The 25,217-nt window shown below is 33.3% G+C and overlaps 2 protein-coding genes across 5 annotated transcripts; both read right to left on the bottom strand.

Annotated features, from left to right (window-relative positions):
* Nucleotides 1-1,077: 1,077 nt before the first annotated feature.
* Nucleotides 1,078-14,786, bottom strand: LOC113858136. Of its 4 annotated transcripts, none has more exons than XM_027490623.1 (12): nt 14,397-14,786; nt 14,186-14,287; nt 14,023-14,103; nt 11,100-11,209; nt 10,814-10,949; nt 10,064-10,162; nt 9,352-9,469; nt 8,655-9,100; nt 8,400-8,576; nt 8,074-8,271; nt 2,398-2,724; nt 1,078-1,498 (listed from the first exon to the last, which is right to left on the bottom strand). In XM_027490623.1, exons 1-12 carry the CDS (start codon nt 14,658-14,660, stop codon nt 1,406-1,408), a joined length of 2,151 nt encoding a protein of 716 aa, XP_027346424.1. In that variant the 5' UTR covers nt 14,661-14,786; the 3' UTR covers nt 1,078-1,405. The 4 variants fall into 4 exon arrangements, with proteins under 4 accessions (XP_027346424.1, XP_027346425.1, XP_027346426.1 ...); XM_027490624.1 differs by having other exon boundaries at nt 9,382-9,469; nt 14,397-14,748; XM_027490625.1 differs by having other exon boundaries at nt 1,096-1,498; nt 8,400-8,429.
* A 1,794-nt stretch (nt 14,787-16,580) lies between these two features.
* On the bottom strand, nt 16,581-18,804 carry LOC113858625 (pentatricopeptide repeat-containing protein At3g16610-like). The gene has a single exon (XM_027491339.1). It carries the CDS (start codon nt 18,693-18,695, stop codon nt 16,818-16,820), a length of 1,878 nt encoding a protein of 625 aa, XP_027347140.1. The 5' UTR covers nt 18,696-18,804; the 3' UTR covers nt 16,581-16,817.
* Between the last annotated feature and the right edge of the window lie 6,413 nt (nt 18,805-25,217).

Here is a 25,217-nt window from a genome sequence, read left to right as displayed (position 1 = left end):
CCAGTGCGTGATAGTTTAGAATACTCACCCTTACATTTATTTTTCAGGTAACCAAGACGATCAGTACTGGACTCAGTGAACGAGAGGGATGAAACTGCTATAGAACTTAAAAAACTATTTGTGAAAATTTGATATATTTAATTAAGTCCTATAGCATTTATTTTGATGCAAGCTTGTAATCCTCTTTTATTTTAAAATATTTTGTTAAACTTATACATTGAAAACTATTTGAAAAAAAAAAATTTATTTATTCCCAGTTATAAAAATTTATTTATTTTAGAAATCAAAGTTAAGGTGTTACATAATCTCATTTAACCCGAATTAAATAATAAAAGTTAGATTAAATATCTAGTTTCACTTTATTCAAAATCAATATATCATGAACCTCAAAAAGTATTAAATTCATTACACTTAACCAATGTATTATTAAAATAATAACATATATATTTTTATCTTTTGTGGATATAAATTTCAGTCTCAATCGTTGTCCCACAAATTTGTATGATTTTTTTTTATTATAAACTTAATTTAGATAAGAAGAGAAGAAGAAGAAAAAAGGTGATAAATCAAGTGATTTGATGGAGAAAAATATAGATAAATCTATTATTGTACAAATTTATCATTAAAATTTGTGAAAATAATATAACTCCACGTGTTTTGTCCTAACCTGAATGCAGGTAGTGTTGTCCCCGCTATGATGTTTCACAATCATCTAAAACAGTACACATCTATGCTATCATTCCTAATTAGTGTTGATACTCCCATGGCAAGCCTTTGTGGAATAACCATAAGCAAACTTGCCCTAACTACAGGTTTAGGAAGTGATTATTTTGGAGGAATAATCCGTTGCTTTTTAAATTCTCTCAAAAACCTTGCAACTATAAGCAATTATTTTAATACAATATATCAACATCTAAAAATTAAATGAAATTAAAATTAAGAAACAAACTTTGAAATGAATAAAAAAATATAAGTAAAAAAAAAATGAAATATTTAATACAAAAAAGCTAAGTGATTTAACGAGGATGAGCACAAAAATGAAGATTCAAATCTACAATAAAAAAGTAAATTAGTAGGCACACAATTTTCACCTTATCATTCGGTAATAGCATTGCTCATGTAAAAAGTATATGAATACAAGTCTTTTAAACCCACTTGAATCACGCCAATTATTATTTTATTAAATACAACCTTTCTCATATTAAAACTGAGGTAAAAAATCAAGAGATTCTGTACAGGAGAGTAGTTTGTGTCAATTTGGATTTCAAACGTTGCAGCGACTTCCTCTTTGCAGCTATATATGTACACGTTATAAAAAAAATTCACAAATTGAATAAAATAATATTGAAAAAATAATAATTTGACCCTTCTTCAAATAAACAAATTCTATTGTCCTTCACAATGCCTAGGCAAATATCTGCTGAATGACGGTCTCCGCATTTCCGTTGTATTGTGCAAGCAGATGTATAGCATCGGCCCTAGGCAAAGCCAAAAACTCCTGCACACACCAAAATCCCAAATTTTAAAAGAAAACCTAATCATTAAATCGAGCAAAATTAAAACATCATTGTATGGTATTTTATAGAACAAAACTTAAGTGCAATATCATAAGTATTGACTATTAGTATTGTTCTTTAATCAAAATTGAAATTTTATCTCGATAATATACATAACAAATGCCAGCGTACCATTATTAAAGGCTGATATACGTTACCAATGTGAAACTTCATTAAAGAGCAACACCAAGAGTATCTACGATACTGCACCTAATTCTTGTCCTAATTTATAACATCAATATTATTTACTTAGAATCAATATATACCATGAAATTTGCACGAGGTAGACACTAAGTTATAACTTACAAGAAATGACAGGGTTTGAAGTTTAAACAACAATGCATAAGAGGTGAGGGGAGGCCTTAGCGTGCAAAATAGAAATCACCGAAATGCATGGTTACGCATTTTTTTTTTATATCGGATGAAAGAAAAAATAATATTTGATGGCATAGCTATGAATGGGGTCAAACAAATTGAAATAACATGGAACATAATACTAACAAAAAGAAAGGAATAGAAAAAATCCTAGGAGAAACCCATTGAGACAATGGTAGAGGTATTGAATAGCAATGCCTTCCCAGTTGCAAAAGGACTCTACAGAAGTAGTGCTTTGACAAATGCAAATTGTACATTAAGAAATTAATGACAAATACAGAAGTAGTGCTTTTATCTGATAAATTTACTTAATGAAAAAACTACATTACAAGTTGCAAAGCAAGAGATGATTGCAAGATATCGAAACTCATGAAAAGCTTCAGAGAATCATGACATGGTACTGAGTTTGTAAATTTTGCCACGAAAAAAAAAAAAAAAAAAAAAAAAGCAAAAATCCAAATCTTACCATTACTTTGAGTATTGCACCTTCATCACAGATGGCGTCCCTCGAAGACACTTGAGTTGGACTGCTACCATCTTCTGACATTCTGGTTCCTGAAGATACTGTAGCCTGAGAAGATCCATTTGTGCAGCTATCAGCAAATGACTTGGACGTACAGGCTGGTGAAAGGAAGGGAGTATTTGCTTCCTTCAAGGAATCAATCCTCAAGAGACCTTCAAAACGATCTTTGCACATTTGAAGTTTAAACCACTCATTATGAGTATGAAGAGTGGCTCGCATTATTTTCATGAGTTGAGGTTCTTCAACACCAAGCCTCCGACCAACTGCCACCTATTCAGTGTAAAACAAGGATTTCACATTCAAAATAACATAAATTGTTGAGAATAATTTAAATAAAGTAACTATGTAGATAGCATAATCATTGTGCATTACTATAAATAGATAGCTCCCCTGTGTATTCCAACACACAGATTCATACTATATCTTCTCGTTTCTCTCTCTCTCAACATGGATACCAAATCTGTGCATTCTCGGTGCACTGTCCATTATTGTAAAATTTTTTTTAGAAACTGCCTTTTTCTCGGTTTCTGATCAGTTCTCTAGCATTTTCTCCTCGTCAAGCAAATGTTCACTGCAGGCAGCCACCATTTCTGATGATTTTTCATTCGACCATTGAATCTGAATCATCATTGCCTGCACCACCCAACACCTTTGACCATTGGATCTGGATCATCATTGCTGCACCACCCAACACCACTGGTCCCACTTTCATCAGAGCGCTCACGCGCCTCCACAAGCAGGCACAGCCTCAGTGTTCCACCATCACTGCCACCGCATGTGGCAGCACCTCTGACTGTTGTTCTGGTCATCGTTGACATCATCAAGATTGTCGCTGCTTTCTCTTTCTAGATAATGGGGTTCATTGCTCCTTCGTCGTCGTTCTCTTTGTTTGGCTTTCATGACACTGTTCACGCTCTTTCTCTTTCTTCCACAATACCCATGGCTGCTATCAATCCTCCCAAGACTGAACCTGCCTTCTTTACCAACCACATCATTGCTCCTCTCTCTACTAAGCAATTGGATGGTTAAAAATATACCACTTGTGCTTCAATTTTCGTTTTTGGCTTGTTGGGCTAGATTAAAATGACCATCTTACCACATAGGCCAAAACTATTGCTAAGGTTTATCGCCCTCGTTGGAAGAAGATTGACACTCAATTTTGTTAGCATTATTAAGGCTAATCTTCATTCTTCTATATGACCTGATTTTCGTGCCCATGAGACATACAAAAGCTATATGGACTCGAACAAAGTCTAACACTCAACAACTTTACGGGGTATGTCACAATCTATGACAGTTATTGGTGTTTGCTCTCTTGGTAATTCCATGACTACCTAATTGGGTTGAATCTTTGGTATTCTTTATGATTTCAATGAACTCTTACCTCTTGTTGAGAAACCTGACAAGGAGCTTGAGCAACACCAACAATTCTTTATGTTATTGGCTTTGTACGGTTTACCCGAGTTACTCAAATGTTCACGATCAGATATTGGGCTGTCCCACTTTTCGTTCTTTGGGCACTACCTAGTCCACCATGCTTTGTGTTTCAACTAAAACATCTAAAAAGGTTGTTCCTTCTCAAGGGAACTCCTTCACTCAAGTGTCTCATCAGGGTGATCATACTCACTCTCGTAATCTTGGTAAATCTCGCCTTGAGTGTGACCATTGTCATAAGCTTGATTATACCATTTGATCGTTGTTATGCTCTTCACGGTTGCCCTACTCACACGGCTAATGTTGCTTGCTCCTTTTCACAGGTTTCTTTGACTCTATTGAATTATTACTTGCTCCTCATGCACCATTTGTCTCTTATGATGACTAAAATTCATCAATCTTCCAGTTCCACTATGTCGATTGTGCAAGCTAAAATTTCCTTTGCCGGCATCTCCCACTCTCCTTCCCTTGGTCCTTGAATTCTTGATTTTGGGGGCTACTCTATTAATAAATCTTGTCTCAACTCTCTTTCTAATTCTTTACTCCCCATCGCTATAGCTAATGGTAATCAAACACGACCTAGAGGAATTAGCATTGTATTTAGTCTTTCATCTATTTCCAGTGATAATATCTTTTATGTTCCTAAGTCTACTTTTAATCTACTCTTTATCAATAGTCTTACTCATTCCATTAATTGTGTTGTTTCGTTTACCAAAAATTTTGTTGCCTTACAAGACTGAAAGTTTGGAGAGGATGATTGATTTCAGATGTGAGTCTCAGGGTCTGTATCAACTCCAACAATTCTCTCATATTGATTTAGCAATAGATAGTCCACTAATGATTCATGCTGAACCGGGCCATCCTAGTTTTGTCAACTTGAAGTTGTTATTATAGGGCCTCTCTAGGTTGTCTTCTTTAAATTATATGTTGTGTCAATTAGGTAAACATGTTTGTAGTTCTTTTCTTAGTCATAACATTAGTCAAGGTTTGTCTCCATTTGTTTAGTTTATTCAGATCTTTGGGATCCTCTAGTTTAGGATAAAAAACATTATCACTTTTATTGATGATTTTTTACAATGTACTCAACTTTATTTAAGAAAAATTGTTTTTATTTGTTATCTATCTTTCAGTCTTTTGAAAGAGAAATAAAAATTCAAATTTGACATTCATATCCATACTTTACAAAGTAATAATGTTAAAGAATACTTGTCTACTTCCTTTCCTAGTTTCATGGCCGCAAAAAATGACATTGTTGAATGTAAAAATAGATATCTTCTTGAGACAGCCCCTACCCTTTTGCTTCATCTCATGTTCTCCATTGTTTTTGAAGTGATGTTGCCCTTACTGCTTGTTACATTATCAATAGGATACCTTCAACCATTTTAGACAGAAAAATATTTTAATAAGTCTTGTATCCACATCAAATTTCTCCATCTCCTGTCTCCTCAAATCTTCGATTCCACCTATTTTGTCCACAACATTAATCTTGGATTAGACAAACTCTTTGCTCACTCCCACAAATGTGTCTTTCTCGGTTACACTCAATCTTAACAAAGATACATGTGTTAATCTCCTATTGTTCATCGTTATTTTATATCATATGATGTTTCCTTTTTTGAATATGACGTTTTATAATTGTGTCTTTTTCTAAGTCCTCAAATGATTTCTTCTCGACCTCTATTCATTTTTCTTCTCCTGAGTCTCCAATGCCATCAACTTCACTTCTACCTCGTCTGTTGCAAGTTTATCAACACAAATCCCCTATTATTGACTTTACTAACTCACCTTTGGTGGCACATCATCCATCCCATCCAACTTTACTTCCTCAATTAGACTACCTCATTGCGATTCATAAGAGTATATGTTCTACTCATAATCTTTCTCCTCACTGTGTTAATACCAATTATCATCATTTATCTCCTTCCGAATTCCGATTACACTTGTCTCTCTTCTTTCTTTTGTTTCCATTCTTAAGTCTACAAGTAATGCTCTCATCCATTCTAGTTGAAGAAAGCATGATTGATGAGATGAGTACGCCCCAACACAGTGATACTCTTGCTCTTCTTCTTTTAGGAAATTTGTTGTTAGTTGTCAATAGGCTTACTCTGTTAAAATTGGTCCTGGTGGCAAGGCAGATAAATTAAAGGCTCACCTCATAGCCAAAGGTTATACCAACTTTTTTGCCTAAATTATAGTGACACATACTCTCTTGTAGCCAAGATGTCTTTCATTCGCTTCTTATATATGACAATTATTTGTGATTGACTTCTTTATCAATTGGATAAAGAATGATTTCCTACATGGAGACCTTTTGGAAGAAGTCTGTATAAAACAACCTCCTAATTTTGTTGCTTAAAGAGAAGCTTAAAGAGAAGCTTCAAGACTTATTTGTCGATTATGAAAGTCTCCATATGGTCTTAAATAATCTGCTTGGACATGATTTGACAAGTTTAGTATTGTGATTTAACAATTTAGTATGACACGAAGTGAAGCTAATCACCATGTCTTCTACCGTCACTCTGCTACAAAATGCATTTACCTTATCATTTGTGTAGATGATATTATCATCATAGGTAGTCACCATAGTAAGATTTCACAATTGAAGCAACATCTCTATCATCACTCCCAAAGAAAGGATCTAAGCAAACTTAAATACTTCTTAGCAATAGAAGTAGCTTAGTTCAGAAATGATATTGTAATTTCTAAGAGGAAGTAACCATGAACATCTTGGAAGAGACAGGATTGATGAGCACCAGATCCCTTAATAATCATATTAATCCTAATACCAAAATCATAACAAGACAGGGAGATCCTCTTGCAGATTCAAAGAAATATAGAATACTTGATGAAAAAATAAATTATCTCATTGTCACTTGTCCTGATATTTCTTTTACAATGAATGTAGTGAGTTAGCTTCTTAACTCTCATTGTAAAGAACAATGCAATGCAACTATTCATATCATGAAATATATCAAGGGAACTCCTTTAGAATGAAGATTAAGGACACTCAAATTGTGGAATAATCAAATGGGGATCGGACAGACTCTCCTATAGATAGAAGATCAACTTCTGCATATTGTGTTTTCATTGATGATAACCTGATTTCTTGAACAAATAAGAAACAAAGCATTGTCGTGCAATCAAGTGCAAAAGCGGAATATCAAGATATGCAACCATTTGTGAACTCATGATACAATTTACCGAAGGAATTGATGTTTGGAGATGATGAAATATGTGATAATCAAATTACTTTACATATTGATTTAAATTCAGTTTTTCATGAGAAGACCAACCATATTGATATAAATTGTCACTTCATTAAAACAAAGATCTCATCTAGAGATATTGTTACTCGATTCTTCAACTCTAATGATCAATTGATAGATATCTTCACTAAATTTTTGAGGTACCACATTAGTTATATACATGACAAGCTTAATGCATATGATTTATATGTTCCAAGTTGAGGGGGAGCGATGAGAATAATCTAAATAAGGGAACTACGATAAATAATGTAATCATAGATAGCGTAATTTTAGATAACAAAATATCATGAAAATGTATATTATGTAATCATTGTGCATTATTTATAAATAAATAACTTTGTTGTGTATTTTGACACACGAATTCATTCTCTGTCTTCTCGTTTCTCTCTCTCTCTCAACAGTATTAATAGACTGCATTATTTATAAATAAATAACTTTGCTGTGTATTTTGACACACGAATTCATTCTATGTCTTCTTGTTTCTCTCTTTCTCTCTCAAAAGTATTAACAGACATTAGAAAATAATAGACCAAAGTCCTTCACCATAGGCAGTAATAGGAATGCTTCCAGGTACAAAACAAAAACATGAAATGACACTGACACAAGATATATCCTATTATGGACATATGATAGGAAATCCCTCTAGAGGATAATTTACAATTACTTGGAACTCAATATTATTTAGGAGGGTAAGTTATAAATATTAATTTGTTTAATGAAAAGTTATAAGCTTCAATCACTCATCAATTACACAACAATTATTCCTCACCATCTTTTTCTATTAGTAATCCTATTCAAAATATCATGACATCTATAGACAAACACCATGAACAAGAAATATCATTGACCAACATTAAAATATGGAAAAAAGTATAACAATGACAATAACAGGTTATACATTAGATTAGCAAAACAACACCTGGAGAGATGCAGCTAGAGCATGTAGAGGTAATGCATTTCCAAGAGCATCTTCATTAGGTCGTAGTAAAGCCAAGAGAGTTTCTTTCAATGGCTTTAATAAAGCAGGATCACTAGCAGCTAAAGGACCCAAATGAGTGCAAGCAACCCTTAAAGCAGCATTATAATCACCAGAGCTGACCAACTTGAGGAATTCAACCTATAACCAAGAATCCACATTTAAGGAAAACATTCTCAAAGCAATTATGCAGAGCCCAATGACATTGGCTGGACCTCTCCTATAAAATTAATAAAGAAAAGAATATCAATAACACAGAAACCACTTACCTGCTTGAGTTGGAAGAGCAAAACAGAGTTCTGTACAAAGAAATTGGGGTCAATACCATTGACTTCCTCAACTGCTTCAGCAGCCATTCCTCTGCTAGCTAATTCCTTCATTCCCAACAGAATCTCATATTTATCTTCTACAATACTAACTTCATGTACAGAAAGCTTTTCAGAGCCCTGCAAAACAATATTCCATCAAATAATTGATCAGCCAGACAGAATGTCATAAATAGCTACAAAAAATCAAACAGACACCTGTTTCTCCTTTGATAATGTTGAAACAGTGGTATTTATGCTATGCTCTTGCTTGCTCTGCTCTTCCAAAGATGTACTGGGCATGTAACTACTGTCATCATACCGTCCTCTCCAACGCTTGCGTTTGCTCCTTTCTCCATTTGCAGGCAATCTGCTTCGTTGCAAAACACTTGGATCTTCATGTTGATGTGATCCACTGGTGCTACAGTCTTCATGAATGCTTGTGAGTTCAGAAGCATATCGTACTTCAAAATCGATTCGTCGCATGCTTGTTACATCAGCACTATTTTCAGGGGAACCATCCATCTGAGCGTTGGTAACAGAGGTTTCACCATCAGAATGCTTGCTGGCATTACAATCTAGCTCAAGAGAACAATCCCTGGATGAGCAACACCCAGGGTCTTGGTTGAATTTTATGGGTTCTGGAATAGGTTGCTTCCCGGAAGCTAAGTTCATCATAAAATGACAACAAATAATCAAAATAAGATAAGTAGATGCATTGAAAGTTAGAAATAATTCAATATTGCACAAAACCCATTATTAGATTATAATGCATAGATGAAATAACCAACTTTGATTTTAATTTAAAATTTTGAGACATAAAATCCAATGAGATTAATTATATGTGAAAATGCCATGAAAAATTTAAGAAATGGAAGCTAGTAGCATGGAAGTATTTTTCACATATCACACGTACAGCTAGGATTCAACAGAGGAGATGCTCTACCAGAGTCAACGATGCCTCTGTAAACACAATACTCACGAACAAGTTGATCAAGAAGGGGAACATCCAATCTCATACGACATAATTCATTCTGCAACAAAAAGAATACAATAATAAAGGCATGAAGGCATGAAGGCAAGATCAGCAAATAATTAAAATACATCACCAATGCAAGCCAAAAGTTAATATTGAGACATTGAATCATTCAGTCATAATTTGCATTAACCAAAATTTGTTTTTTCTTTAGCCTCCCCTTTTACTTTTGATTCTCTTAGCCCTTACCTCTCACAAAGTGATAAGATGTTCCTTTGGTCTGCAAGTGGAAAAGGAAATTAAGAGAACATTTTTCTTTGGATCCAGTTAATGTGTGAAAAAAACAGTTTTTTGAAACTGAATTTTTCAGAATCAATGGTTATAGTGAGTCAACAGTATATTGGATTGTTTTGTGAGTAATGGTGCAAGTAAATTTATTAACTAAAAGAAAGAAGGACTTGAACCACAAAGCAGTATTTAAAGATCAAAAGCTAGACATTGTCTTTTTATAGAAAGTAAAAAAAATGATCTACACTTGATGAAATTATATTTGAAACAATTATAAAAGTTAACTTAGATGTGAAAGCAATAATTCATTGCCAATATTTAAATTGAAGCCAAAAGCAGGTGAATTAGTAAGGTTATATGTAACCTGAAATGCCAGGAACAGATCACCCTTAGCAAATCTCAAGCTATCAATTGCCCCTTGTCTGGTAAGCTCTACAGCATGTGCAAGAGCCTGTATGTCAACCTAGATTCCAGAGTCAAACATATTGCTTCAGCATAAAAGTGTTGCAAGCATAAATACAAATAAAAAATGAGAGCCAGATGTATCATTAATACAAACATATTAAGCAGATTCATCAATCTGTTTTCACAAAATGATAGCATTTACTATTAACATACACTTGACTTCTGAAAGGCACCCTCCCATAAGGTGGAAAATAGTGGAGAAGGAATACCAACAGAGGATTTGGACCCATGAGAGCATGTCTGAAAGGTGTGTGACCAGTGTGTTGTGGGTTTCCATTGTAACAACCTGCTTACGTGGCAGGTGGGACTTGGGAGTGGCAGAGTGCAAAGTTGTGTAATGGGAATGAAATAAGAAGAAAGGAGACAACAGACAAGGTAAGAAAGAACTGAGAAGAGAGATTCAGAGCACAAGATCAAGGCCTTTTGAATGCCTAGGGATGGGACTATCTGTATTTTTTTTTTTTTTGGCCCTAATTTATGTTAACATTACCTCTTGAGAAACATGTACTGGTAGTGATATGCCACTGATATAAGATCATAAATAGTTTGAATGACAATATATAGCATACATACTATTTTCTTCCATTGATCTGATCCAGCTATCAATTTCCACAACAAATTTTAGAATTACACAACATAGATATCTCACCTCATCAAATGGTGGTACTTCATATAAAATGTCCTGTGGTGTTGCAGGAGGGTCCCGCTCTTCAAGGAGCAATCTTTCAGTGAGATCAGAGATTGGTGATGTAATACCTTGACGTAAACAATATGCCCTGTGTATGCTGTAAAATAACAGGAAGTATGAAAAATTAAACGTCAAATTGGCAAAAAGAATTTCCAATAAATTTGCACACTGCACAGCAATAGAAACAGCATAGTTTTGACCAGTTAGTAGTTGCTAAAAACTTGATGAGAAGAAGTTGATAGATAACCTTATCAAATATCTCAGAGCCATTGAAAAAATTGGATCATAAGCATTTAAATGAGCCCTTAACATAGAGGACATAAACCCAGCTAAGTCAAGCCTCCTCCATTCTGACCACTGTATAAAATAAGAAAGCATGATTATGAGCTTAACAAATTCAATATTCACAGAAAAAAAAAATAGCACACTGAAGTATAACATCAAACACAAACCTCATTAACAGAATTTAAAAATAACAGAGGATCTATACAATTTTCATCATAATTGTCGAATGAAATATGAAGCCCTAAATCAGTCTGTCTGAATGAACCTTAAAAAATGAAAACAAGACAGGAGATAACATTCTCTGTCTTGTGTGTGTGTGTGTGTGTGTGTGTGTGTGGACAATATCCTTGTAAAACAGTTGGCAAGATGCTGCCAGGTGAAGATGCCTATCTGACACCAATTAATAGTGTCCTAAAACCTAATAAAAGCCAATCAACAAGTTTTTCTACATTCTAACATTAGCAGTGAGCATGTATCAAGCATTACCACATAAGATGGACATCTACTAACTTCTGAGAAAATTATTAAAAAGGATATGGCAATAAATAATATCTCAAAATTTTAATTTTTTACCAAGTTCAATAGCATCATATAATTCATGTAACCGACCTCACCTAATGGAATAATATTTGATTGTTATTTATATTTGATACTTCTGAACAAGTGCTCATGTATACACATTAGGAAAACCAAATGATTAATTCCAAGTACCATACTTTTATATTACAAACCTGTGGCCCCTGTGCTACAACCCTACTGAAAGATCTTTTTGCATACCTAATAGTAGAAGCTTCTCATAGAAAACCATTCCGATATTTATTTATTTGCAAAAGCTGCAACAAATACCTACCCAAACCAGCATGTCTCAGGCAGTGCACATAATTCATTATTCCAAAAGAACAATATTTAAAAACTATTAAGGGTAATTCTATTCTATTGACATCCCCTAAGGTAAAATCCTATAACATTTGATACCCCTCTTTTTTGAAGACTACACCTTACATCCTTACTTTGTTATTTACAGAGAAATGAACCAGGAACAGTACAAAAAAGTATTTTAAATTTAATTTTTGAACAAAGAACGGTGTTGAATTGGTATGTAAACTGTAAAATGAGTCAAATCAAGTCAGGCTCTTGAGCTTGACAAGTGCAAAGAAGACATTACCCAAGCTTGGCTCATTCATTTAAAAAAGTCAAAATTTAAAGCTTAGGTTGACTTGTTCAAATATATGAAGTTTTGCGTACAACTTGTTTAGTAATATATATATATATATATATATATATATAGCTTGATTATTTTCTTTCCTGTTATCAAATCTCTGCTTTAAGTATCTTTTTTATGTTTAATAGTTTAGTATTTAATAAACATCTTTATGTTAGAAAAATGAAGTAATAATCAAATTACAATTTACTAAGTAATAGAAATAATAAAAATATTATTACTATACCCTTTCATATCCAACATTTTAATTTCTTTTGTGATTGCAATTTTACATCTATATGATGGGGGAAATTGCACTAAGCCTCATTAAACTTTAGGCATTTTGGTCTTTTGCAAATAGACATTCTTAAATAGATTCTGTCAGAAGATTGTTTTCTGCTGATTTCAGAAGAGCAAATGATCTTAAATAGAATCAAAAAGTCTAATAAAGGAAATTCCTAAACTATTCATACACAAGTAATTCCTAAGTTTAAGGGTCAATGATTCCTGTACAAAAATACAAAACCAGACAGCTAGCATATGCTCCTAATTATGGCATTTAATTCTGTCTATGCAACAAACTGGTCTATTGTTAAGGATTTTGATAGATTCTTTCATCAAGATGCCAATGCCTCAAAATTAACAATCCATCTAGACTAAATTTAGACCCTTGATTGATTGATTTTAAAAAATATTTTCAAATTATTTAAATATGTTAAAGGAAAAAGAAGATAATAGATATTTTTCTTCTCGATGCTGCATTTGATGGGCTTTTCCAGCATGCAATTAATAGCTATTTTAGGAGTAAAAAAGAGATGTCCTGCACACAATCGTTATCTCTCAGTCTCTCCCTGTTGAATGGCAGGGATGAGTCACAAAAGGGTTCTGCAACTTTGCAATGACTACATGGAAGACTATGAAGCATGTCGATCCCCTTCACTCATAATTTCTATAGTTACTTCATTCCCTTCTTCTAATCTTTAATTTGAGTTTCAGTAGTTTCATTCCTAGCATTGCAAACCAATGGTGTCATTTTAGCCTCCTACGCTAAGAAGACCCACCTGGAACGCACAGATGAGAAGCAAACCATATTTTTCCATGTAGTCTGATTCAACCATTGTGTCTTTGATTTTTTATTCAGCACATTTACAAAATAAAACAATAAATACGGTCCAGATTTAGCATAATTGGATGATAAAACTAACTCACAGATAGTGGTTTACTTAAAGAAGGATTAACTGGGATATTAGTTAAAGTTTAGGGATTAATTTAGACAACTTAAAGTTTATGGTGCCTATTTGCAGAAAACCTAAAGCTTAACATGACTTTTAGTATACTTTTCCCTGGAACAAATTTTATACGTGTGTAGGTACCTATCTGCTTCCAATGTTAAGCTTATAAATTTGAGCCGAACTCATTTACATAATTGACTCTAATTTCAAATTTGAGCTTATTTGTTTAACAAAACAAATGAGTTTAATCTAACACATTTACAAAGTAGGGTTATTACACATCATAAGTAGTTCAACCATTTACACCCTAGGAGTGCAAGAAAAGGACAGCATCGAGGGTAATAAATGCTAATCAATCGAATATTTTTATTAAACACTACATTCTCAACTATACTAGCCACAAACATCGGCGTGCAGGCAGCACCACGGCTTAAAGTAAAATTGAGACGTACCTCATTGGCCACTGGAGAAGTCTTATCATCCTTGTCATATATAAATGCGAGCAGCACATGCTTGAATTCCTCATATGCTTCCTTAAATACAAAGACAACCGTCAGAACCGAACAACAAAAGAGAGAAGAAAAAATAGCGAATTCAATTGCACGATTCAATTACCGGATACGCATCGAGCGCGCAAGGAGCGAGAGCCGTCCTCAGGCACTCAATAGCAGAGTCTCGATCCTCTGTCGTCCCCTTCCGAAGAAGCTCAATAAATTTCTACAAAGCAATCGAAATTCAGAACAATGATAATAGGAAAAACAAGAAAATCATTAGCGTGTGTGTGTGACTGTGTATGTGAGTGAGAGAGAGAGAGAGAGAGAGAGACCTGCTTGTGCAAACGGAAGAGAATCCGGTGGTCGTTGAGGATGGAGGGAGCGTGGAGGCGGAGGAGATCGACGGCTGCGTCAATGGCGCCGGTCTCTAGGGAGCGTCTGATCTGGCGGATGACGAGTCTGGAGTGGTAAGAGGAAGAGGAAGGGGAAGAGGATGGAGAGGGAGCGGAGGATGAGTCTTCGATTAGGTTTTCCGATTTGGCGAAATCGATGACGAGAGCGTCAAGAGCTTCCCAATTCACCGGCGTCGACTCCATTGTCTTGAGAATTTGGTGAGAATCTGAAATCTGAGTGAGTTGTGTTTTGTTTGGTATGAATGGATTAGTTTGGAATTCGAATATGAATTGAAATAGAGATTGATATGATTCGTGGGTTACTTCTATTTGGACAAGAAAGGCGGCGATGTGAGGTAAAAATGGATTGCGGTTCTCAACTTTATAGCTGCCTGCCACCTGTCTCTTCCAAACTCTTCTTACCATCTTCATTTTTATTACCTCAGTTGTTGCTTTTTAATTATTTTTACCACCTGTCTTACTAAATTTTCTAACTAAAGGAACGTACTTAATTATTTTTATTTTTTTTAACATATTAAAATTATATGATACAGGTCCTAAATTCATTGATTAATCATGTCGTGCTCATGCTTACATATATAAACTAATATACTTTTTTTTGTATAATATAGTTTGGTTATTTTAAATCAATTTCTATACTTTCTTGATTATATTTTTGAAACAAAAAATCCTTTAATGTTAAAATTTTAAATGATTTTATCATGGAAAAATGTTATGTTTATTTGCTCTTTATAAATATTTATAACTTTTCATGAAATTTCTCCTATTAGACGTATATAAATAATTTTTTTCATGTTTAATATGGAAGGATCCAACTTTTATTTTATTAATGAGAATAACATCACATTAATCACTAAATATATGGAAATATATCTAAAATACCTAAAATGGTATCATGCAAAACTTTCAATCATTCTCAATAATTATATGATTTAAATAACATATATCCTCACTATATCTCATGCAAATATGTACTATTATGTAGTAGAGGAAATAAAGCATGATCTACACTTGGAAGGATATAACACATTAATTTGGAGGACTGAATTTAGACATATTAAGCATTTGAATAAAAGTTTTGCAAATCCTTTCATACTTGTCACAAGCAAAATATGACCCCACAACCACAAACAAATTGGATAGCTGAAATAGTACCGTCCATGATTTACAAGAAATTCTATTTCTGAGACCAAACAAAAACAAAATCATTTATGCAATATAAAACACACCTTTGAAATTTTGAAATGAAATCAATGAGATATATAAACATTTGATATTATGATTTTATCCATTGTCTTCCTTTCCAAAAATCGAAAAAATAAGTTAGCAATTAATTAATGATGCTACTTTTTTTTTCATCTTCTTTAGTAGACATTGCTGAAACAATCACGAGTAGTAAACATCCATTTCAACTTTATAAACATACATATGATAATGACATCAATATATAGCCTTTTAATAAAGGTGGACATTGATTTAATTAATCTTTTAGTCATAGAAAGTAATATCAAAATCTTCTATATATAAATTATTAGATAGTGTTAAAAGAAGTATTTAAATTGATGTTATCAAAATCGCCTTTTATGACTGAAGAATTAAATTCATGTTAACTTTATTTAAAGAATTAAGTCAATGTTATTTTCTGTGTTAAATGACTAAATTGCTGAACGTTTTCAGTAAAGATTAAATTAATGTCACATTTTTTTTAATCGTAAAATAAATATTTATTCAATAACTGAAAAATATTGAGACTTTCCAACACAAACGGAATTACCACGTTAAATATTGATAAAAATAATGAATTACTTTAATCTATGTGCCTCTTCAATATCATGATCAGGATGAACAAGGAAATAGAACATAAAACTGATACAATACCACTGATCCGTACTTTCTAATCCTTTCTCGTTCTGTTTTTCTTACTAACAATTATTTCACCACCCGCTCCTCCAACTTCTACCCAAATGTCATGGTGTGCATCAAAGCAATTAAAACAAATAAAAGTCTTAATAAAATTTTAAATGGAAGGAATCATATGCCAAAAAGATAACGTGTGTCTACATATCCATCATTTGTATATAATATTTAAATTTTTCCACTGAAACTTTTATATATAGAACTTTTTTAATTTTAAAATTCTTTCAAATCAATTACTTTCTTTATTTAAATATTGATAACATAATTAATTACAACATTAAACAGAGTCCCATCCCATCCTAAGGCAACTCAATAAATAGTTTTACACCTCTAACTCTTGGTGCATAATTGAAAATGCACAGTAGGTAATGTTTGGAAGTATGATCAAAATATTGAATAGATCATGTTGTCTTCGCCTCTAGGCTAACTTAAAGTACCAACAAAACTACGTGCTGATGGCTTCAGCAATCCGTGGCCTTCCATCATCTTCCGTACTCTTGCAGCATCATCCCATCTTCCAGCTCTTGAATATATATTTGACAGTGTCACATAGTGACCAGCTTCATTAGGTTCCAAACCAATCAATTTTTCTCCAGCCAGTTTACCAACACTAACATTTTGGTGCTCTTGGCATGCAGCAAGTAAAGCACCCCACGTGTGTTTATCTGGTTCCAAGGGCATTCGGTTAATGAAATGAAAAGCATCTTCAAGCTTGCCAGCACGGGCTAGCATGTCAACAACACATGAAAAGTGTTCCTTCACTGGTGTTAAGCCAAAATCTTGTGTCATTCCGTAGAAGAGTTCAATCCCCTCATCCACAAGTCCTGAATGGCTACAAGCTGAAAGTGCACAAGAAAAAGTGACCAAATCAGGGCTAATGCCTGAAACACACATCTCCTGCAGAAGTTTCAAAGCAGTTTGGCCAAGCCCATGTGTTCCAAATCCTCCAATAATCGTGTTCCACGAAACCAAGTCCCTCGCAACCATGGTAGAGAACACAGAATATGCATATCCAATGCATCCACGGATAGAGTACATGTGAATAAGTGCATTAAAAACAGGAATCACAAAACTGAAATGGCTTTTCCTAACAACATATGCATGTATCTGTTTTCCACATCTCAAATCACAAACAGGCAATATAGTAGACACAGTAGTGTGATCAATCTTTAAACCTCTTCCCAGCATTTCTCTGAAACATTCAAGTGCCAAATTTCCCCATCCCATATCAATTAACCCAAAAATCATGGCATTCCATGTAACAACATCAGACTCATCCATTCTAAGAAACACATTTTCAGCAGCATCAAGTCTACCATAACCAGCATACAATGTCAACAAGGCAGCACCAGCAGACCTATAAAACACATCCCCCCTCATAATTTTGATCCCATAAGCATGAATTTCCTTCCCACATGCCAAAGCCCCCAAAGACCTACACGAAACAAGGACACTAGAAAGAGCATCCGCATCAGGCAAAACCATCCCAACATTCAGCATTTCCCTGAAAATCTCCAAACAAACACTATGCCTCCCAACACTAGAATAACCCGAGATTAAGGTTGTCCACGAAATCACATTAGGATCCTTAATTTGTCCAAAAACCTTGGAGGCCTCACTGCACAGTCCCATCCTACAATAAGCATCCATCACAGTGTTCCACGTGACAACATCGGGTTCACACCCTTCCTCTCTCATAAACCCCAACACCTCAACCACCCTCTGGGGCAACCCATTACACACATAACCCGACATCATGGAATTCCACGAGAAAGCGTCTCGTTCAGCCATTTCATCAAAAACCTTCCTGGCACTCTCAACATCTCCACATTTGCAATACATGTCCAACACGGAATTGCAAACTTGCAAGCCGAATTGGGACCCGAACACGATAACATCTTTGTGCAAAACAGCACCGGTTCTCAAGTAAGATAACTGAGCACACGCTTTGCACACCTTGGGGAACACGTAACCATCTGGGACGACACCGTTTAGTCTCAGTTGGGCGTAGGTTTGAATGCATTGGTGGGAAAAGCGGTGTCTGGAGTAAAAGGCGAGGATTGAGGTGAAAGCGAAGAGGTTGGGGTGGGAGAGTTGGTGGAGCAAGGAGAGGGAAGACCCAAGGTCGTCGCAATCGGCGTAGATTTGGATTAGCTTGGTAACGAAGAAAGAGTTAGTGTTTGACCCGTTGACGATGATGCGGTGGTGAAGTTGCTTTGCTTGGATGAGAGATTTTGAAGCAGAGCAAGCTCGGAGGAGAGAGTTGAGTGAGAGGGGCTTTGTGTGGGTGAGGGTGGGCATCAATCAATCGATTTTTCTCATTGTTCACTTTGGAAGGGTTCCCTTTATCATCTGATTCATTCGCCACCGTAAAGAAACATGAACTCCCAAATCCAAAATTCAACGACAAATCCGAAGCATGGATTTTTCATTTTTGGTCCTCAAAGCACAGGTTCAAAGCAAACAGATCAGTATTCCGGCCGTAAATTCTCATGGGCTAGAATAGTGGCCCAAACGTGGAACACAATGAAAAAACAACTCTAGAGAGTTGCCCATTATATTATGACCGAAGAAAAGAGATTGGCCATTAAAGCAAATTGGAAAACAAACGGACAGCAAGATTAGCCCATTACGCCTTGACCAAAAATAAATTAGCCCATCACGAAGGGCTTTAGATAATTTTTCAGTTAAACAAAAAAAAAAGGTAATTTTCAGGAAGTTATTATCTATGACAAAAAAAAGGAAGTTATTATTTATTTATTTGAATGATACTAAATGATAACTTCAAAGGAAAGTTGAGAAAAAAAAAAGGAAGTTATTATAAATTCAAACCTAAAAGTTAAAGATAAAAAATGATAATTTATAAACAAAATTTTATGAGTAGTGACTAATGAAAAAAAATGTTTGGATCAAGATTGAAGATTTAAATATAGAAAAAGAAAATATAATTGACTTAAAATATATAACTATCAAAATGTCTAACTAGTCCAATCTTATCTTTAGTCCGTGTGAATTAAGGCAAAAAATTCTATGGATAAAAATGTTTAATAAATAAAAGTTTTATGGGCCTACCCAAGATTAAGGTCAAGACCAAAAAAAATACTTAAGAGCACATTGCTTGAGATGTTAAGTAAATTTAAACTGTAAGATATTAATTCTTTGATGCTAATACAATATAAGTTGTTATATATTTTTGGGTTTATATTATTTTAATACCAATAATTCTAATTTTGTTGTGTATGGAATGTTTTTCCTTTTCAACATCTCAAACTATTTTGTTTATTAAAAAAAGTAAAATATCTAATATGAATAGATTATTGAAATGGTTAGTAAAGCCTTTTTCTTGAATTGTTCCTTTATTTTTTTCTTACAATTTTTTTTCACAATCAAATATGACACTGATGAGATATGTCATAATTTATGGAATAAAGAAAAAAAATCATTTTTATATGACGTATTGTTCAGTTACTCTTTTAATAATGAATTTGAAATGAAACAAAAACAACATTCAAAAATAATACTTACGAGGCTAACTCAAATGTTTTAGCAACTACTAGCCTCTATATATATTCATTAGCACATAAACTATAGCAACATAGGTTGATTATAACAAAAATAAAAAATTTTAGATTTTTAAGATTTCAATCCATGAGAGATAATACAGCATCCCTCACATTTACACTTCTACACCTCAAAGTATTTCAACTTCCTGTCACAAATTACACATACCTACAGCAACAACAATTGTCAAAATATCCTCAATTATTTTGAGTTGTTTCACAGTGTGCTTATATACTATTTGAATGGCTTGAGAGTTGAATCCTCTACCAACAGATGCAACATAATCCAAGAAGGAAAATTAAACCCAGAAGCAAGTAAAAAAATTCATAAATTTTTTTTTACTTGCTTTAATTGCATACAAAAACTTTAATTGCATCAATCTTTACAAATCCAAGATGCTTTCAGTTCTTCACTCCCCTCCACATAAATCACCGTAAGATCTCTATAAATTTAATTAAATAAAAAAAAATTATTACAAATCACGTAACATTATATCTTGACATTAACTTTGAAATCATAGTCACAGCTATGTTACAACATTCCTCTTTGGCGTCAACCCTTTCCTACAGCAAAGTTCAACTAAAGTTTTGCAAAGATCAATAAATCATATGATTTGAGAGCCTTTTCAAAATCAAGGCTTATTCATGAATATTTCCACCTAACTAATATATTTTGAGCAAAATAATTTTGAGCTTAATTAATTTTTTTAATTAATAAGAGCAGAGTTAGATAAATTATTTGAGAGTAAGATAAGACTGACCTTTAGTACAAAAACTTTTTTGACAACTCTACTAAAACATAAAAATACCATATATTATTTTTGGTGATTTGGGATGTCAGAATTGAATCAATAAAACATGAACCAAACGTGGTCTAACTTTATGATCAAATGCATTTCAGCATGTTATATAAGCGCAGTAGAAGTAATCTAAAATAAGTTGTAGCGGAGAATGTTGTCACTGTACTCCTACAAAGGTTGATGCCTTCATTCATTCTTTGAATGAATCTAATTTTGACACTAGCTCCAGAGCTGCTATTTTAACTACATATAAAGTCTTATAATGATGTTATTCAAAGAGGTTGATTCAACTTGTATTCGAGGCAAGAGGATTTGAGTCTTTGACTCTTTAACTCGTGAATCGATGAGGTGGGTAGATAGGGAGTTCTTAAACACCTTGAGTTGCTATACTATAAAGGATGAGGTAAGTTTACAAGAACACTTAATTCTTTGTGCAAATGAGAAATTTAAGGGGGACTATTTGATTGATTGCAACCTCTAAGAGACCTCAAATGGGTTTATCTACATGTATGACTACTTACTAATAGAAATCAGTGTTCCATATTTTCATGAGTGTGCTCATGAACAATTCAACACAAATGTAATGGAATTTTTTACGAAAAATTATTAAAAAAATAAAAAAAAATACAGAAATAGACTTAGTGAGAATATATTTACCAGAATGAACCTGTTCACTATAGCAGAAAAATGTCAATACAGAATTCGGTTCTGCAGGGAACCGAATTCTTATTTGTTTTTTTTTTCATTTTTAAATTTTGTTTTATGTTTTTATATAATAACATAAATATTATTATTTAAATTATATTTATATATTTATATTTTGTTAAAATAAATATTTATAATATGTTATTCTAATATATATTTATAAATATTTTATTAATTATATATAATAAAATAATTTTTATTATTTGAATTATGTTTATATTTTTATATTATTTGAAAATAAATAATAATAATATTTATTTTACATGTTTATTAAAATTTATTTTACATATTTAAGATAATAAATAATATTTTTGTTTTCTTATCATATTATTTAAAATAATTTTGATTTTTTTAAATGATATTAATATTATATTCTGAAATTGTATTTTTAGTTATTTAATATTATATTTTTTTAAAAATTACAATAATAATTTATTTAATTTTAAATTTGTATAAAATAAAAATTATAATAATAATTTATTTAATTTTATATATTTATAAAATAAATAAAAGTATTAAACAATAACCAGTTTATGTATTTATTTTGATATATTAATCTTTATTAAAATTTATACATAATTATTTATTCAAAAAAATATGTTATTAATATTAATAAATATTATTAAATAATATTATGTAGATATATATATATATATATATATATATATAATCATATATTTAATATAAATTACAAATACTAAAAATTTAAAAGTTACAATGACATTCATAAAATTAAAAATGACATTAAGAAAATTTTAAAATAATAACAACATAAATCAATGGTGGGAACTAGAAGCTTGAGCAATATTTAGACATTTCTTCCTTGTGTAACCAGAGGTGTGACAATAAGAACAATTTTTTGTCCGACTTTATTGTTCTCTAATGTCCATCTCTGTTCTTATCATACTAGACTTGGGTCGACTCTTTAAAGTTCTTTTCTGTTCTGGATTTGGACACAAAGTTAGGCCCGTGTAACACTACTAGAAAATCTAAAAATATAGACGGATTTTTTCATTATCACAGACAAATTTTAGCATTACATACCGACTAGAGCCGTCTATAATATGCGCGTCAGTAAATAAATACAGACATATTTTTAAATCTGTCTGTAATTTACAGACTGAAAAAATCGTTTGTAATGTATAGACAGAAAAATCTGTCTGTAATTATAGACGGAAAGATCTGTCTGTAAATTATAGACGGAAAAATCCGTTTGTAATGCATTTATGAAATTTAAAAGAAAAATTGTTTCATTTTTTTATAATCATAATTATTTCTCGTTGTTCCTAATTATCATAATTTATAAACATAATAAAAACTATAAAAGTATATATTTAAAATCAAAAATTATTTATAAAATGTAAAATTAAAATTTCATTACAAATGAAGAAGTAAACACCTAAAAAAATAGTATAAAAAATAAAATAACATTGCATATCACTAATAATCGGTGTGATCATATTCCAAAAAAGTATCGACATCAGTAAAGGAGGAATCGAAGGAGGAATGACGCATAGAGCTAAAGATTGGTGGTGTTGGAGCTGGTGGAGGAGGAGGAAGAGGTGTAGAAGTGCTTACTCTCATGAGCTCAAAGTATGCATGCATCTGCTACATCTGCTGCATCTGCATATGCTGTTGCTGCACCTCTCTCTGCATCCTCGATGCCACCATATTCTCTATCTTCTTCTCCATTTTCTTCGCCCACTTCTTCTTCTATGCACTTTCTTTGCTCTTCTACATCTCTTCATTTTGCTTCTACAGTTCTTCATTGAGGGCATAGACCTGAGTGCGGACCATGTCCTCCACTTCCTCAGGTACAAGAGAAGGGGCATCTCCAATGACAGATACAGGGGACATAGAGTCTGCAAAGCGGCTCCCCATGCTATAAATAGGGCTTTTATAAAGGTCACCTACCGTCTCTGACCATATAGTATCTTCATCAACTGACTCTGGATCTTGAAAAGATGTCTCCTTAAGCTTTTGAACATAGTCATCCTACAGTTCAATACAAATAATTATATATTAGTCTCGAAAACTATTTAGTAAATTATTAATAATAACATATAGTGTCAATAAGGGTGACTTACATATGTGGCCTGAGATCGTGTATCAACCCACAAGACGACTCTTCCATGCCTTGAAAATCATCTTTTCATCTTGAGAGGAATGGAGAAGTTTTTCTACATAAATACAATTTCATTAGAAGAATTACAAGAAACAATATCTAACTTATGTAAGGCGCATCAAACATCTTCTTAATGGTATCTGTCATGTAACACCTTATTTTCAATATTCATTAAATAATAATTTCACAAATTTGAAATAATAAAAGTTCCATTTCAAATAAAGTTCTCAACCCATGGTTTCATCAAATATTTCAAAATAAGAAAACGGATTACAATCTTCATCAAGTACTACTACAGGACCCTTTTCAAATACATTATTTTCAAATTTATATCTTAGTCCTATAGAAGTTCCATCCGTCCCTGTCACTGAGTCCGATACTGATCGTCTTGGTTACCTGAAAAATGAATGTAAGGATAAGTACTCTATACTACCAAAACACACAACTGGGCATAGAGTCTCACCTCCAAATCAAATTCAATACATTTATGCAGAAACAAATACAAACAACATTATTATTCAATATCAATGCACACATAGCACTAACAGCATTTCACATTCAACAACACAATTAACAATAATCTCATGCACGCACACGCCAACCACACCCACTGAGGCACTGTAATAACAGATTTTCACCATGAATGGTTGTCAGTTACCCCCGCCTCACGGATACCACGTGGGCAGTCACGGGTCGCTCAGCAAAGATAGTAATCAGAGGTCTAGTCAAGAAGAGAGTGTGTGGCCTGTGGTGTACTTGTTCTGTAGTCGGTGTCACCACCACTCTCTCTTCCTCAAGGTATTTTTACCGTCCTCATCTCCCACATCCCTAGTGAATCGCTGAACCATTCACAACACATTACAACGGCGCTAACACGCCCATTCACACATATTTCATTCATGCATGCAATAGTCATGCTTACACATAGCACATAGCCTATATTTAATTCACAGCACACAGCACGCAGACTACAATTATCATTCATATTACACAGCCCTTGGCCCACATTTTCACAATATTCATTCAAATATACGACACAAGTGTCCACACTCATTCTATCACACAAAATTTAAATATAATCCAAATCCATCAATTTCAGATCACACACATAATGTTCACGTATCACAGCACATGGCCCACATTACATTTCTCCCTAAACCCACTAACTCAGCCACAACACAATATTAAGCAAAATATCAATAATTCATGCACAAAAGAGTAGGATAGAGTCTCTCTTACTTTCGATTGAAGACTCACACGCTAAATCCACCAAGAAGTGCTCCCCTTCACGAATTTCGTCCTAAATACATGGAGAAACTCCATGAGAACCCAAGGAAACCACAAAAACAAAGAAAAAGGAACGAGAAACGAAACTCTAACCATTAAAACTCACCTCCAAGCGTTTCTCATACGGATTCAACCTTCAATCAAGCTCCCGAACTGCTTTTGAGGTAATTAATCGGTGGAATAGAGCTTTTTCTCCCCGAACCCTAACCCCCTTTAAATCTTTTTTTTGTCGCGACACTCTCACTACAGTGAGATATTCTCGCTGCAGCGACGCCCTCTGTCGCCACAATGAAAATCTCAGACAAAATTACACTATGGTTCTAAAGAATCTCGCTACAGCGAGGCC

The sequence above is a fragment of the Abrus precatorius genome, unplaced genomic scaffold (genome assembly GCF_003935025.1).
Source record: "Abrus precatorius isolate BTA unplaced genomic scaffold, Abrus_2018 Scaffold2, whole genome shotgun sequence".
NCBI classification, from domain to species: domain Eukaryota; kingdom Viridiplantae; phylum Streptophyta; class Magnoliopsida; order Fabales; family Fabaceae; genus Abrus; species Abrus precatorius.
The sequence above is the reverse complement of the archived record's forward strand: the minus strand, read 5'-3'. Positions and strand labels throughout refer to the sequence as shown.